At 48.3% G+C, this 15,737-nt stretch overlaps 1 protein-coding gene across 4 annotated transcripts in view; it reads left to right on the top strand.

The window, feature by feature from the left end:
- Positions 1-15,737, top strand: part of MYLK (myosin light chain kinase) — a 305,994-nt gene that overhangs the window by 194,468 nt on the left and 95,789 nt on the right. For 3 of the 4 annotated variants that reach the window (XM_054044298.1, XM_054044297.1, XM_054044296.1), the window contains 3 exons: positions 463-709; positions 12,482-12,562; positions 12,921-13,780. In XM_054044298.1, coding sequence (XP_053900273.1) covers positions 463-709; positions 12,482-12,562; positions 12,921-13,780 — 1,188 coding nt within the window. Of the gene's footprint in view, positions 1-462; positions 710-11,800; positions 11,920-12,481; positions 12,563-12,920; positions 13,781-15,737 lie in introns of those variants that run through there. The other variant, XM_054044299.1, reaches the window with a different exon arrangement.

Below are 15,737 nucleotides of genomic sequence, written 5' to 3' on the forward strand. Positions count from 1 at the left end.
CTTGGTTTGCAATGAAGAGGTGGCTTTGTCTGTCTTTCCCCCTCTGCCCGACCCAGGATTCACCTTCAGGGTTCAGCCTCATGGCAGATCTGCTACACTAGCTCGTAACAGCCCCATGGATCACATTCCACTGACTCCACACCTGCTCCCAGCATGTCCCCCTACATTAGAGAGAAATCCTCAGTTCTCCATTTAGGGCAACTTTGTAACATGGGCCTACATCTGGCCAATAATGTGATCTATCATTGCTTAATATTAGTATTACTAAGAGTTTCTTGCAAGGCTAAAGGCCAGCTGTGTTATCAGGTTAGAAGATTATACCCTAAAGTGTTCAAAATTCCCTTGTAACCCTGTGGTTACTTTGTATGTAGTGTAGTCAGTTGGATGCTCACACTTAGGTGTGGCCATTTCTCTTGCTTATTTTTTTGAATGCCACATTGCTCCTTCATTTGTGTGCTGCAGAACCTCAGGACGGTATTCAACCCTGGTTCATTAGCAAACCACGATCAGTGACAGCAGCTCCTGGACAGAATGTCCTTATTTCCTGTGCCATCGCTGGAGACCCTTTCCCCACAGTTCACTGGTTTAAAGATGGGCAGGAAATAATGCCGGGAGCAGGGTGTGAGATCCTGCAAAACGAGGACATCTTCACGCTGATCATGAGGAATGTGCAGCACCGTCAGGCTGGACAGTATGAAATCCAGCTCAGGTACGTTCACCACAAAACAAATACCTGGTAGCCATTTTTTGAGGTGCAGATTTGTTGTTTCCCCAGCCCTTGGAGCACTTTGATGTAGTTATTTTCATCCCTCTCCCACTTCCATCCCCAAACTGCAGCCAGGCATCCCTCCCTTGAACAAAACAAGACCTCTCCCATTTACGTCTTCCTTTCCTAAAACCTCTCACCACCCTAGGAAGGCACAGAACTTCATGCTGCCTCTTCACAGCCTTGCATTCACTCATCTTGGCTTACCTGGTGTTGTCCTGGACAGCATGCCTGTTATTCCCAACAGCCAGCCATGGCCTTTCAGTGTAACCCGTCCTCCCCTGGCTGGTTCCTGATCTTCTGGAAAGGTCTGGATGGAGTCTAGCTCAATGGTTACAGCAGGGGACTGAGTTCTATTCCTGGTCTTGCCCCTGACTCCCTGTGTGACCTTGAGAAGTCATTTAATCTTTTGGTGCAACTCCTTACCCGTTTATAAAACAGATGTTATAGGGGTTCATAAATGGTGGTAATGTGCTTTGTGATCCCTGAATCAAAGTGCTGTAGAAATGTAAAGTACTATTTTGTGAATAATAAAGTAGCTGAGTCCATGTGACAGGTCAAAAGACCCATTTAAAGCTGCGATAGGAAATGAGGTGCATTTGAAAGACAAAAAGGGGGCAGAGAGAAGGAGAGAGTAGGGGCATAATTTTCTTTTTTAGATGCTGGGGGAGGAAAAATCAAGCTTGGCTAGCGGCAGCGGCAAAGGTAATATATGTATCTGATTGTGGATGTCATGGCCAACATGGAGTCACAACACTGATTCATTGGGGTATGTCTTCACTGCAGAGTTAGCCTGGGCTTTTACTCGCCTAACCCTGCCTCCCCTCCTCACACAAAAACCTCTCACTCAGCTTAAGTGATGCTTTCAACCCATGCTAGGTGGCTTGACTGAGGGTGTGGAAGCCCATATTCTGCTTTTATTCAGGCTGGTAACGGACCTTGCAGTGAGGACACAGGATTAATCATTCAAGTGCTGATAGTCCGTGACTTGTGTGCGCCCAGAAGGACAGACACTAGGAGTGGCTCAGCTTACTGCAGCACAATAAAACCATGGGGCATGTCCCCAGAAGTGCTAGTGACACACAGGTGAATACAGCACTAGTGAGGACACAGTAACTCAAGTGTGACTTTGCCGTGTGGCACACCCAAGCTAATTCTGCAGCGAGGACATACCTAAAATGGAAGGCTTACCATACCATAAACGTGATAGACTAGAAAATACAGCTAAGAGCAGAAAATTCTGTAACAAAGCCAGTGCCATAGGAGATTTCTGGTGGGCTTGATGCAGACATGAAATAGCAAACTGAAGACAGCATAACAGAGAGACTGCATAAAAGTTAGTTTATTCCCTAATCCTTTTACAACAAGAATTGTTGGGGATCACACAAGGATCAGTGCACTCATTTTGTTTGTTCTATTCCATAACAAAGCTATGTTGGAATTATTGCTGGGTGAATTTTGAAATCCCTGATTACACTCCTCTGGTTTGTAAAAGTTTCAGTTACCATTCAGGGAGCAGAAATAAAACCATGCGCTTTAGGTAACCAACCACTCACTACAAATAATAGCTGAAGAAATTTCAGCTGGTATAAATCAGCATAGCTCCATTGTCTTCCATGGAGCTGCACTAATTGACAGCAGCTGAGAATCTGGCCCAACATGAATAGTTCATGAGCAGCCCACATTGTCCTGCACACGCGATTGTTTGTGGAGTATGGAAATATGTTTATTGCCAATCTAAACATTATCTGGGGCAGTGACAGCTGAGTCTGTTTGCCTTCTCTTTAACTGCATGGCTCTGAGAGGGCCGGATGCTTCTGTGTCAGTGCTACTGGATTTTATGAGAGCATGTGATGGGCTGCACCACTCACCGGTAGTCTGGTGCCTCCTCTTCGTCACTCTGGGGATTAGCTCTATCTTTCTCTCAGGTCTGTCACTCCTCTCTCAGCCCAGGAACTGAAGTGTCTTCTTTGTGACTCAGTCCTCAGGCTAGGGCACTCGGCATCTCCCTCTTCTGGGGGTATATCAAAGTCTTTCCTTCAGCAGCCCTAGGCAGTTTTCCTGGGACCTATTCACTGCCTCAGGTGCCACTCCCTCAACGGCTGTTAGGGGAACCTGCGTCCACCCTCTACTCTGGGTTCCAGTTCAGGGACCCTCAGCCCAGCAGTTCTGTTCTTTACTCTCCCAGCCCTCACTGCTCCTTCCCTGGACTGCTTCCTATCACTCTTGGTGGTCCCCCCTTCCCTGGGAGTACCAGCGCCAAACCCTCTTCCCTCTTTCCAGGGAGTGACTGCTCTTTCCCAGCAGCAGCCCCTTTCTGTTGCCAGCTTCCTGGCTTTATAGGCCCTTCCTATTCCTGCCCAGCTGAACCTGCTTATAATCAATTCCTTGCACCGTGGCTCTTCCTCCAGGTGCAGCCTGTGAAGTTAATAGGCGTAGCTGGCCACCTTAACCCCTTCCAGTCCTGTGTGGGGTGGATACCCCATCACATAGCATAACTGAGAAATCCGAACAATAGAGCAGGCTGGTAATATAGTGCACCAGAAGATCTTTGTATCAGAGGGGTAGCCGTGTTAGTCTGAATCTGTAAAAAGCAACAGAGGGTCCTGTGGCACCTTTAAGACTAACAGAAGTATTGGGAGCATAAGCTTTCGTGGGTAAGAACCTGACTTGCATCTGAAGAAGTGAGGTTCTTACCCACGAAAGCTTATGCTCCCAATATTTCTGTTAGTCTTAAAGGTGCCACAGGACCCTCTGTTCCAGAGGATCTTAAAACTAAGTCTATTTTTCTTCAAATGAAATGTACTTTGCCATTTCTCATATTCATTTTATATAGCACCTTGCACAAGCCCTAAAGCAATTGCACAGTGACATCCTGGCCCCCTGAAGCTGATGGCAAAACTCCCATTGACGTCTACAGGGACACCTTTAAGAATTAGAGACTGATCAAGTGTGATTGTCTATCTATCTTAGGTGTTTCTAAGATGCCTTTCTCTGAGGTTTCTAAGCACGACCAAATGTTATTCATGTCTTCCCCAATTTTCCATTTGCATTGACCACCCACATATTCAAAAAATATGTTAAAAATCTTTAGGCCTCTTATCTTCATTCTTCCACTCCATTGTGTCCCAGTTAATTCACACAGGCATACAACCCAGTCTGGTCATTGTGTTCTATCAGTGATTATTATTTAGCTCCCTTTCTTTTCCTTCCATAAATGCTAACTGGACTATTTGCTTACCTTGTCCCTTGGGGGTGGAATGCTGAATGTCAAGGGACAGTGGTTAAGCTGATACTGTTCCTTGTTTTAAAACTAAACAGAACTCAGTTCTTTGTGGTAGCTGTGTTTGTTTTCATTACCTTAGCAATGTTTTGCTGACATGTTGTTGTAAAGGGCCATAGGAATGGTGTTCCACAAATTAGTATAAACAGAGGGATCGAGTCACCCGCTCCTGAGCTACAGCCATTGAAATGGAAAACAGCAGCCTGTATCGCTGCAACAGCAACTCTGCTCAGTTGAGAGACAAGGTAGCAGAATCCGGTTGCTGATACAACAGTGTAAATCAGATCCTGGGCCGGGAATTAAAGAAAAATTGGTTTAGCCAATTAAAGGTAAGCAGTGCTTTTTAACTATAGGAAATGGAAACACCTTCTTCCCCCCTCCCCCCCACACACTCTGTCAGTGATGCCTACTTTGATACACCTTATCATCATCTCATCTTGCAAAAATCTCTGTGCTTCTTTACAAAGCTCTCTATTTCCTGATGCACCTTCCCCGATGTAAACAGGGAGATCAGGAGTAATTGGAGGAGCCCCCAAATCCTAAAGCCAAGCCATTGTCTCCATAATAACACAGTCTTGCAACAGAGAGCTGAGGAATCATCCTCTTGCTTCTCCTGCAAATCCTCTGCTCTGCTTATGTCACCCTATCCCCATAGTAGCCGAGCCCTTCCCATTTAAATGGAGCAATAACAATTGCTCTTTCTTCCTCCTTGAAAAGTTTGATTAGTTTTGATTACTTTATATAGAGTTTTTGAGGGTGTGAAGAAAACCTAAAGGTAGCTCCCCCTCCTCATAAGCCGGGGATACCTTGAATTTTATTGAATAAAGGTAATTTGCAGAGCAATTGGCATGCATCAGATTGCACCCAGTGGCAGTTATTCTTTAGGAACAATGGTCCGGAGGGAATGTGTTACTCATTTCTGATCAAATCCGGTGCTCTGCTATCAACATGCTGTGTGTTTTTAAGGAAGAAAGCCGTGACCTCCCCTCTCTTGTCCCCTTTTCCATTGCAAAGTTGCCAAACCCTAATAAAGGTATAAAAACACTTTTGGCCCAATCCTTAGCTGTGTAAATCAGTGTAGCTCCTTTGACGCTGACGATCTGGCCCAGTATGGTTTGTGAGTTTTCTTAGGGTTAAAACTTTTCATGATCTGGATGTTGTTCCCATGTAACTGCCTCCAAGCAGAGAGTTGCCAAACTCTATTCTGAATCCTCACAATGAGCGTCCCTAAAGCACAAGAGCTGCAGCTAGAGGTCAACTTGTTCGCCCTTTTTCAGTTAATTTTTAGAAAGCATAATTCAGTCTGCAATCCTTGTTTCACACGCCACCACTCAGCAGGAATCCTCAACATGGCCCTTACTTCAGCTAGCTGTGCTTCTTTGCTTCCCACTTTCTGGGGACATACAGGAAGTGTCAGACCTGAGGTACAGTGAAAATATTTGAATAGATCCTGCCAAGAAATTAGCATTTTAAGATATTTTGAACATAAAAGCCATTCCAGAGAAAACTCATCCTACAATTAGGACAGAAGCTATTTTTAAAATCGCTTCAGGCTTCACAGCTGGGGTTTTGTTTGTTTTTTAAATTCTTTGACATTTTAAAGATAAGTCCTGTGTAGCACTGTTATGCAGAGCAATTCTAGAGAATCCAACACTTCCAAACACGGTTCTTAATAGTGCAGCCATTAAACTCCGCTACACTTGGAGACCTATACATAATTCCAGCATTAGGAGGGTTTGTGGTAACTCAGCCATTGAAATCTGCCTCTGGCTGCTGTTTAGCGTATAAGATCCCAACATGGAGAGTTTTCATTTATATTTATATTATATATAAAATAAGTTGCAGGAATGCAAAAAATAATTTAAAAAAAATTTGCCACTCTCAGCCTAGCTTCGAGTCAAACCAGCATCCTGTATGTGAAATGCTTAATATCCTCTTATTAATCCTCTGAGTCATCCAGTCCCTCCTAAATAATAATAATTCTTTGCACTTATATCACCGTATTAATCTGAAGATCTCAAAGCACTTTGCAAAAGTGAGTAAGTCATATTATCCCCATTTTATAGATGGTGAAGTTAAAGCACAAAGGTAAAATCCTGCCCCCATTGAAATCAATGGTAAAAAGCACATAAATTTCACTGGAGCCAGGATTTAACTCAGAGAGTTAAAGCAATTGGACAAGGACACCATGAAGCAGTGACAGAGTCAAGGCATGAAGCCAGTGGTCCCAAATCCCAGGCATTTGCTAGAACCTGTAGATCATAAAAAAGGATTTAGGAAACTGCCTCAGGATGGTTTTATCTATCTAGCCACTTATGTGGCCCACTATCACCATAGTATCCGAACGCTTCCCAAGTATGTAAAAATAGAAATCTCTCCCCCCCTTTTTCCCCCTCCTCCATTCCCAGACTGTAGGAGAAATAGCTGGGTAGTTTATAGGACTTTTTCTTTACTTTGTTTATTTTGCATGTGTGAAAAACTTGTAGAAGGAAAGCTAAGCTGAAGTAATGAATGGATTCTGCATTCAGTAATGAAAATAGTGAGGTCCATGGTCGTTTATCTCATGTGGGAGTGACTTCCATGGTTCCTCTGGCACTGGTCTGAAGGAAGGACCTGCAACATTTCAGAGTGTTTCCATTCATGCTGAAATCTTCTTGGAGGTGGGAAAGGAATATTATTTGGGTATCAGATGTTGCAAAAAGGTCCATTAAGATGAGCCTAGAAGTACCGTCCCTGGCCTGTGAACAACAGGAGGGCTTCATCCACCAGTACAAAAAGTGCTGTCCCAATACCATGCCTGGCTTAAAGCCTGGTTGAGAGGAATCCAGTACACTAGCAGCTTAACACGTGATGTTGGAGACCGTTGCTGTTCTCCTGTTTTCTTAATTTACTTGCTTCCAAAGGAAGACTGGACATTAGGAAGTAGTTTACAAAATCTCTAGCATCAAGCAGTGGTTTCTTTAGGATTGGTTGGACCGTGGGCGGCTCGTGACTCCTCCATTTGGGGAGGCTGGGCCCAGACCATGGGCCCACCCGGAGGCCTGCCTCTGCTCGACCTCCTCCCCCAGAAGCCCCACCATGCTCCACCCCAACCCTGTCTGGCCTCTGCCCCCGAGGCCTCCCTCCCTGCCCACTCCTTCCCCCAAGTAGGGTTGCCAGGCGTCCAGTTTTCGACTGGAGTGCCCAGTTGAAAAGGGACCCTGGCAACTCCTGTTGGCAGGGCCGTTCCTACCCCTGCACAAAGTACGCACCCAGGGCCGTCCCTAGCTATTCTGGGGCCCTATGCAGGCCCCCCCCCCCGCAGGGTGGGGCCCCAGGCCTCTGCGGGGCTGGAGGGGCTGGCCCCAGGCCTCCATGGGGTGGGGTCTGGCTTGGGGAGCAGGGAGGAACCGTCCCCCAGCACTCACTGGCGGCGCGGCTAGGGCCGGGTCACTGCACTTCCCACTGCTGGTGAGTGCCGGCCTGGCCCTGCTGCACTCCTCAGAGGTGGGAAGAAGCAGGGCTGGGGCAGACCAGGGCGGGAAGGGGCGGGGGCAGAGCAGGGCGGGGGCTTTGGGGAAGGGATGGAGTGGGGACGGAGCAGGAAGAGGAAGGGCTGGGGCAGGGCAGGGGTGGAGGTCCTAGGAAAGAGGCGGGCAGGTGCTGGAGCAGCTCGCAGCTGCGCAGGGCACCAGGAAATTTGGTGCCCCACGCTTCCTGGTGCCCTACGCAGCTGCATACTTGGCGTATGGGTAAGGGCGGCTCTGTACGCAGCTGCATAGGGCACCAGGAAACGTGAGGCACCAAATTTCCTGGTGCCCTGCGCAGCTGCACGCTGCTCCAGACCCTGCCCGTCTCTTCCCCTTCACTCTGCCCCAGCCCCGCCTTTTCCCACCCCCACTCTGCCCCTTCCTCAAAGCCCCCACTGTGCTCTGCCCCAGCTCCGCCCCCACTTCCCTGAGGACTGCAACAGGGCTGGGCCTGCACTCACTGGTGGCGGGAAGTGCAGCAACCTGCCCCCAGCCGTGCTACCGGTGAGTGCTGGGGGGTGATTCCCCCCGCCCCCCAAGCCAGCCCCCCCTGCAGGCCTGCCCCCCCCGCGGGGGTGGGGGCTGCGTAGGGCCCCAGAATAGCTAGGGATGGCCGTGCCTGTTGGCACTGTCAACCAGGCCGTTAAAAGTCTGGTTGGCGGCCCAGCGGGGCCCCGGGGCTAAGGCAGGCTCCCTGTGGGTCCTGGAAGCAGCCGCCAGGTCCCTGCAGCCCCTAGGTGCATGGGTGGCCAGGGAATCTCCGCGCACTGCCCCCAGCGCCAGTTCCGCAGCTCCCATTGGCCAGGAACCGCGACCAATGGGAACTGTGGGGGTGGTGTCTGCAGGCACGAGGGTAGCACGCGGAGTCTCCCTGGCCACCCATGCACCTAAAGGCTGCAGGGACCTGGCGGCCACTTCCTGGGAGCCGCCATAAGCGCCACCAGGACCCCAACCCCCGTCCTGCACCCCAACTCCTACCCCAGCCCAGAGTCCCCTCCTGCACCCAAACTCCCTCCTGGAGTCCGCACTCCTCCCGCACCCCCCCCCCCCGCCGGTATAATAGATTACCATTATAAAAATATAGCCTTGTGCTGGACCTTCTGTATTGATTCTAACCTAGGGTTACCATACGTCCTCTTTTTCCCGGACATGTCCGGCTTTTCGGCAGTCAAACCCCCGTCCGGGGGGAATTGCCAAAAAGCGGAACATGTCCGGGAAAATGGCGGCTCTGTTTAAGAGCCCGGCTGCTTGAACGCTACCGGCTTCGGGCAGCCCCGTGCCTGGAGACCCTGCGCCGCTGGAGCCCGGGAGGGGAAGTGCCCGGCTGGGGGCGCAGGGTCCGGAGGCACGGGGCTGCCCGAAGCCGGTAGCGCTCGGGCAGCCCGGCTCTTAAATAGAGCCGCGGGGACTGGAGCCTCCAGCCGCCGGGGCTGTGTGTAACTGACACAGTGTCAGTTACACAGAGCCCCAGCCGCTGGAGGCTCTGTTTAAGAGCCGGGCTGCCCGAGTGCTACCGGCTTCGGGCAGCCCCGTGCCTGGAGACCCTGCGCCCCCAGCCGGGCACTTCCCCTCCCGGGCTCCGGCGGCGCAGGGTCTCCAGGCACGGGGCTGCCCGAAGCCGGTAGCTCTCGGGCAGCCCGGCTCTGTGTAACTGACACTGTGTCAGTTACACACAGCCCCTGCGGCTGGAGGCTCCAGTCCCCGCGTCTCTATTTAAGAGCCGGGCTGCCCGAGCGCTACCGGCTTCGGGCAGCCCCGTGCCTCCGGACCCTGCGCCGCCGGAGCCCGGGAGGGGAAGTGCCCGGCTGGGGGCGCAGGGTCTGGAGGCACGGGGCTGCCCGAAGCCGGTAGCGCTTGGGCACAGGGTCAGTTACACAGAGCCCCAGCCGCTGGAGGCTCTGTTTAAGAACCGGGCTGCCCGAGAGCTACCGGCTTCGGGCAGCCCCCTTGCCTCCGGACCCTGCGCCCCCAGCCGGGCACTTCCCCTCCCGGGCTCCGGCGGCGCAGGGTCCGGAGGCACGGGGGCTGCCCAAAGCCGGTAGCGCTGGGGCAGCCCTGCTCTTAAACAGAGCCTAAGAGGAGCAGAGCCTCCAGCTGTGGGGGCTCTGCTCCTCTTCGGCTCTGTGTAACTTATACAGTGTAAGTTACGCAGAGCCGCCGGAGCCCCGGAGGGGAAGTGCCCGGCTGGGGGCACAGGGTCCGGAGGCATGGGGGCTGCCCAAAGCCCGAGCGCTACCGGCTTCACGGTTTGCTGGGCAGCCTCCAGACCCTGCGCCCCCGGCTGGGCGCTTCCCCTCCCGGGCACCAGCTGCGCTGGGGAAGCGCCGGCTGGGGGCGCAGGGTCTGGGGGCTGCCCGGGAAACCGTGATGCTGGTAGCACTGGGGCAGCCCTTTCCCCCTGGCTGGGAGTGGGAGGGAGGAGGGGGCGGAGTTAGGGTGGGGGAAGGGGTGGGGTTGGGGCGGGGCTAGGGGTGGGGAAATGGGTGGGGCCATGGCCGGTGGAGGGTCCTCTTTTTTTATTTATGAGATATGGTAACCCTATTCTAACCGCTATGTCATACTGTTGTAAGTCACAGAGGCTTGGACCATTTGTGTTGAACAGATTTAAAAATTTTATTAAGATGATGTTAAAGAAAAACATAGTGAACAGATTTCAGAGTAGCAGCCGTGTTAGTCTGTATCCGCAAAAAGAACAGGAGTACTTGTGACACCTTAGAGACTAACAAATTTGTAAGAGCATAAGCTTTCGTGGACTACAGCCCACTTCTTCAGATGCATATAGATCCACCAGGAGTTGGTGGGAGGAAGGAGGGGGGATGGTTAATTTCTCCTTGCTTTAAGATCCAAGGGGTTTGGATCTGTATTCACCAGGGAATTGGTGAAGAGTTTCTCAAGGCTTCCCACGGAAGGGAATCCACTTGGGAATGGTGGCAGCGGACCAGTTCTAAGCTGGTAGTTAAGCTTAGAAGTTTTCATGCAGGCCCCCACGTTTGTACCCTAAAGTTCAGAGTGGGGAAGCAGCCTTGACATGGCTTATGCTCTAATAAATTTGTTAGTCTCTAAGGTGCCACAAGTACTCCTGTTCTTTTTGCGGATACAGACTAACACGGCTGCTACTCTGAAACCTGTCATTATGCAAGGCACTGCATTTAGCCGTATGGAGTGGAAATCCATCAACTTCATGAAAAAAATCTATATGCATCCGAAGAAGTGGGCTGTAGTCCACGAAAGCTTATGCTCTAATAAATTTGTTAGTCTCTAAGGTGCCACAAGTACTCCTGTTCTTTTTATAGTGAACAGAGTTTGAGCATAGAAGTTTCTGGTTATCAGGGAATAACATACAGATTATCGAGGGTGCAAAGTTTGGTTTAAGATAAGGTGGCATGAGGAATACATAATCTGCAATATCCCCAATTGGGGGTAAAAGGTTGATGCATCAAAGTACAGACATTGAGATATGAGGGTATGAAGTTCATAAAGTGGCTATGTTCAGGTGTGGATAATAATGAGTGGATATGATGGTGAGGATGGATTGACCCTCATTTGGTGAGATTTAATGTTCAGGGAGTTTATGGTTCCAGTTCATATGATCCAACGGAGAAGGTCACTTGGTCTCTTTCTCGTAGTGGGAGAACGATGTCACTCTGGCTCACGCCTCCTGGTACTGTCGGTGGCCGGTGTATAGTATATTCTAAAGGGTGTTCATATAAACAGGGCCTTGTCTAGGAAAACATTTTCTAGTACTGTTGAAAAATTGGCCAGGCAAACTCAGTTTCTGGTAGCTCAGGTTAAACAATTTTAAAATCCATATTTAAAACTTCAGTGCATAATGGGCCAAAAGGGGTTCTGTGGTGGTCTTATTAAGTAAAAGCCTTTTGAAAAGGGAAGAGCTGGGAAAAAATAACCTCTAAGTTTCCATGCACACGTCCTGAGAATGTTTCCAGGATATATATCATCTTTGTTTAAAAAAAAAAAAAAATCCGTCCAGGAGTTTCCAGTCCAGTTATGAGTTTCTGCCTAGACTGGAAAGGACCAAAAATCCACCCACCAATAAAATATCACCATGGTCTTTAATCATTGGAAAGGGGTTGATTAATGTGTTTTTGTTTTGTTTTTTAAATGACAACACAAGGTGCAGTCAGGATGACTGTACTATTGCCAGGGACATGAACTTTAGCACTTGGAGTCTCCTAAGTTAAGTGGAGATGAGCCATTTGCAGTTAGGAGGATATTATGTCTGCTGGAGAAGCATAGTGGGGGAAGGGAAGCACGCTAATGACTTCTTTAATGGGAGCCATTTACAAAAGGCATCTGTGGCATTCCTCTGCAAAAGGAAGAATAAGGGCTCAGCACCATATATGGTGACACTTTTATGTTTTTTAATATAAACATGTACAGGCTGGAGCAATCCATGTGGATTGGGTGTTCTGATTGGTTGGCTGGGGAGGGGCAAGGGGGAATGAGACCCTGCTTTTACTATCTTAGCGTTAGGAAAGTTAAAAGCTTGGATCTGAACATATAAACACTAGGGCAGAGTTGGAAAGATTTTAAACATTGCAAAATAGCCTCTTCCTCTGCCTAGATTTTCCAGCTTTTGTATTTGTTTTTCTTTAGCTTGTTTGTGTGGGGCTGTTTCATTCTTTAAGTGTGCTTTGGTTTAAGAAGGAGGGTGGGAGTGTTTATTCATTCCATAATGCAAGCAACAGCCAATTAGCAACAGCTTTTGGAGATACCAATCATCCAGACAAATAGTAACCTAACCAACTTAGCCATCCACCAGAACACTCCTATCAGAAAAGGAGAGGGACACACTGGGTTTGATGTATTTTAGTGGAACACAAAGCAATTTATCTCAGGCATCTTATTCTGTTGGGGGTGGGAGGTGAGGTATATCCTATTTCCAATTTCACTTAAACTTTTCAGGAACCAAGTGGGAGAATGCAGCTGCCAGGTGTCTCTGATGCTGAGAGAAAGTTCAGTTTCCGGAGGAGAAATGCACAGAGAGTGAGTACAGTTCCCAGGGACTTGCATGGGTGGGTTCTATCTATTTTTGCTCTGCTAATTCTCTGCCCTTCCAGACAGAGGCTGGCTGCATTTCAACCTAATCCCCAAATGTGACCCAACAAATTGTTTTCATCATACAGTTGAAGCATATTGTACCAAGCCCGTGTAGAGATCTTTTTTGATTGTGCCCATATATGGCTCCTGAAGTCATCACTGATGCAATAAACTAATGGAGTGTGCTCCTCTAATCAAACTTCCCTTCTATAAACACATTTCATCCTTGCTCTGAGATTGTTCCCTGACATTTTAAACCAGCCCCTTTCCTGGCTGTCTTTCTGTTTTCTTTTGCTGATCACAGTGGTAGGGAACCAGCCAGCTCTGGAGAACGAAGAGATGGTGGTGATCATGGTGCACTAACGTTCGGCAGAATCAGTGGCTTCAGAAAGAGTGGTGGTGACACCAGACCAGCTGAGGAGGAGCAGGAAGACGTTCGAGGGGTACTCAAAAGACGAGTGGAAACCCGGGAGCACACGGAAGAGAGGCTCCGGCAGCAGGAAGCAGAGCAGCTTGATTTCCGTGACATTTTGGGGAAGAAAGTCAACACTAAAAGCTTTTCTGAGGAGGAGCTGAAAGAAATCCCAGCTGAGCAAATGGACTTCCGCGCTAACCTGCAGCGGCAGGTCAAGCCCAAGACCTTGTCGGAGGAGGAAAGGAAAGTTCACAGCCCTCAGCAGGTGGACTTCCGTGCGGTGCTTGCCAAGAAGGGCACCCCCAAAGTCTCCTTGCCGGAGAAGGTGCCACCCCCTAAACCAGCCACCCCAGATTTCAGATCTGTGCTTGGCTCGAAGAAGAAGCCACCAGCTGAGAATGGCAGCACCAATACCCAAGCTCAGGACACCAGCACCAATTCTGTGGCTCAGAATGCCAGCACCAACTCTGAAGCTCAGCATGCCAAACCAGAGGTGAAAGAGGAGGAGAAGAATGACACAAACTGTGCACATGGGTGCTCGATGGTAGATGGTGGAATAACTGAGAAGAAAGTTGACAGCAAAGGAATGGCACCATCATTTACAGAGAAGCTCCAGGATACTCATGTAGTGGATGGTGAAAAATTAGTGTTACAATGTCGGATTTCCTCTGATCCCCCTGCAGCTGTCACCTGGACTCTAGACGGCAAAGCCATCAAATCATCAAAGTTCATTGTCCTCTCTCAAGAAGGTAATTAAATGAATAACACAGCAACTGGATGGCACACTGTTACATCCACCTCTTGATTAATAATGTTTACTTTATTAAATGCAATGCAATACTTTATTTGAGTGCGATGCCAGTAACTGACTCCAGATGCATCAGTCTTGTTATTTCAGTGGTGTGCACAATGAACAGCATTGTTTGACATGTTTCCTGTAGATTCCCCTTTAACAACTTGCAGATGTAATTTTCATAAAATTGAACATCTTGCATTCTTGTTAAATGCTGTTTATATTGTTAACAGTGTTTAAGGACTCAGTACATGGTGTTTATTTAAACTGAACTTTAAGAATTTATAACAATGAAAAACTGAATAACATTATTGCTGGTTTGTAAATTTTGATTTAAATCTCATGTATGTTAATTTTTCAGGCTGGTTCTAATTGAGTTCAGACACATGAGAGGAAGGGAGGGATTGAACTGTAAAAAGTTGCTACAACTCCAAATTATAAAGCAGCCTCCAAGATCAGAGCTGAGAGATTTAATTCCCAGTGCATTTAACTCAGATGTATTTAATTAATGTTATACCCCTTGAAATGATACCAGTACCGTGCAAGATTTTTCAGCATTCCAGAAAACTAGCTTGAAACTTTCTAAATTAATTAATCTATTTCATAGCTCTGGGAAATGGATCAGAATTTGGCAAAAACCCTTAAACACAGTGTTGTCAAATTACCAGAAACATTCCTTTGCTATGTTCCGCACACTGAATAAATAGACTGTCTTGAACTGGTTTTGTACAATATGAAATGGGCTGTTGTCTCTAGTACAACACATTTTGCAGGGGACAAAAATAGGAAAATGTAATATCAGTAACACAGAATGAAGTCATTATTGTTTGTTGGTTTCATAAGGCACCTTTAGGTGTTGTGCAGAAAATGACATAGTCCTATAGAACTCGTAGCAAAAAAGTTATTGTGGTAATAATCAGCCTTCTACAGTATCTGCTCTCTTATCTATGTTTCACTGTATAGCTAACTCCCAATAATGAAATTAAATCAGAACCAAAATACCATACCTAGGTGGTCCACCAAGAGCAACAAGTTACTGCACAGTGATCTGAACACACAAGCAACTTCTGGACTCCTTTATTTTAAGCCAGTGGGAGCTAGAAGTTTTGAAGAGGTAACACTGTCTTCACAGAGGTACCAGGTTGGTGCTCCAATACCACAATGTCAGTAGCTAGATGGCGTGGAAGATGCACCAAGTGCCTCACTTCTTGCATGTACCTGAAATGGTATAATGATTTCATTGACAAGCATCAGCCCTACTTGTCAGCGGGTGTGTCTCACCTTAGTGCAGCACAGGGATGGTGTGTGTGTGTATGTGTGAGAGGGGTTGAAGGGAGGGAAGCCAACCTTGAATAACCCTCATCCTGAGCTGAATCCCTGCTTATGCGGAAAGAAGCCCAGGTGGCAGGGATTCAACTCTGGCCTTGGCTGCAGTTAGAGTGTTTCATCTCTCCCACCCACCACTCACCCACCACAGCTCAATGCAGAATTACAGCAAACAACCTGACGGTGCAAATCTCTCTTTCAGACAGTCATTTTCCTGAATTGCATTGGAGCCGCCTGCTGGGCCCAGTTTTATTGTCACAGTGATCTTTCTGCATGAAGTTGCTTTCTTGCCTGATGGGGGTGGAGTACTAAGAAATAATAATGTTATAAAGGAAATGGGGGTTGTGATGTGGTTGGTCGAGCTAGAAACCAGAACTAACTAGGGCTCCCTATGGTCCGGATTTTCCAGGAGAGTAGTGATGCTGAAGTTGGCCTGTCAGCTACCCTGACTGATGGGTTGTTAAAGCCTCCCAGTGTAATGGGGCTGGTGCAGCAGCACTGAGTTGTGGTGCCACATGGCTGATATTTTGTCATGAGCTCACAGTAGAGCAAGTTCTTGCCACGGGACTGAAAAGAAAAGTTTATGA

The sequence above is a fragment of the Malaclemys terrapin genome, chromosome 11 (genome assembly GCF_027887155.1).
Source record: "Malaclemys terrapin pileata isolate rMalTer1 chromosome 11, rMalTer1.hap1, whole genome shotgun sequence".
Taxonomy (NCBI): Eukaryota; Metazoa; Chordata; order Testudines; family Emydidae; genus Malaclemys; species Malaclemys terrapin.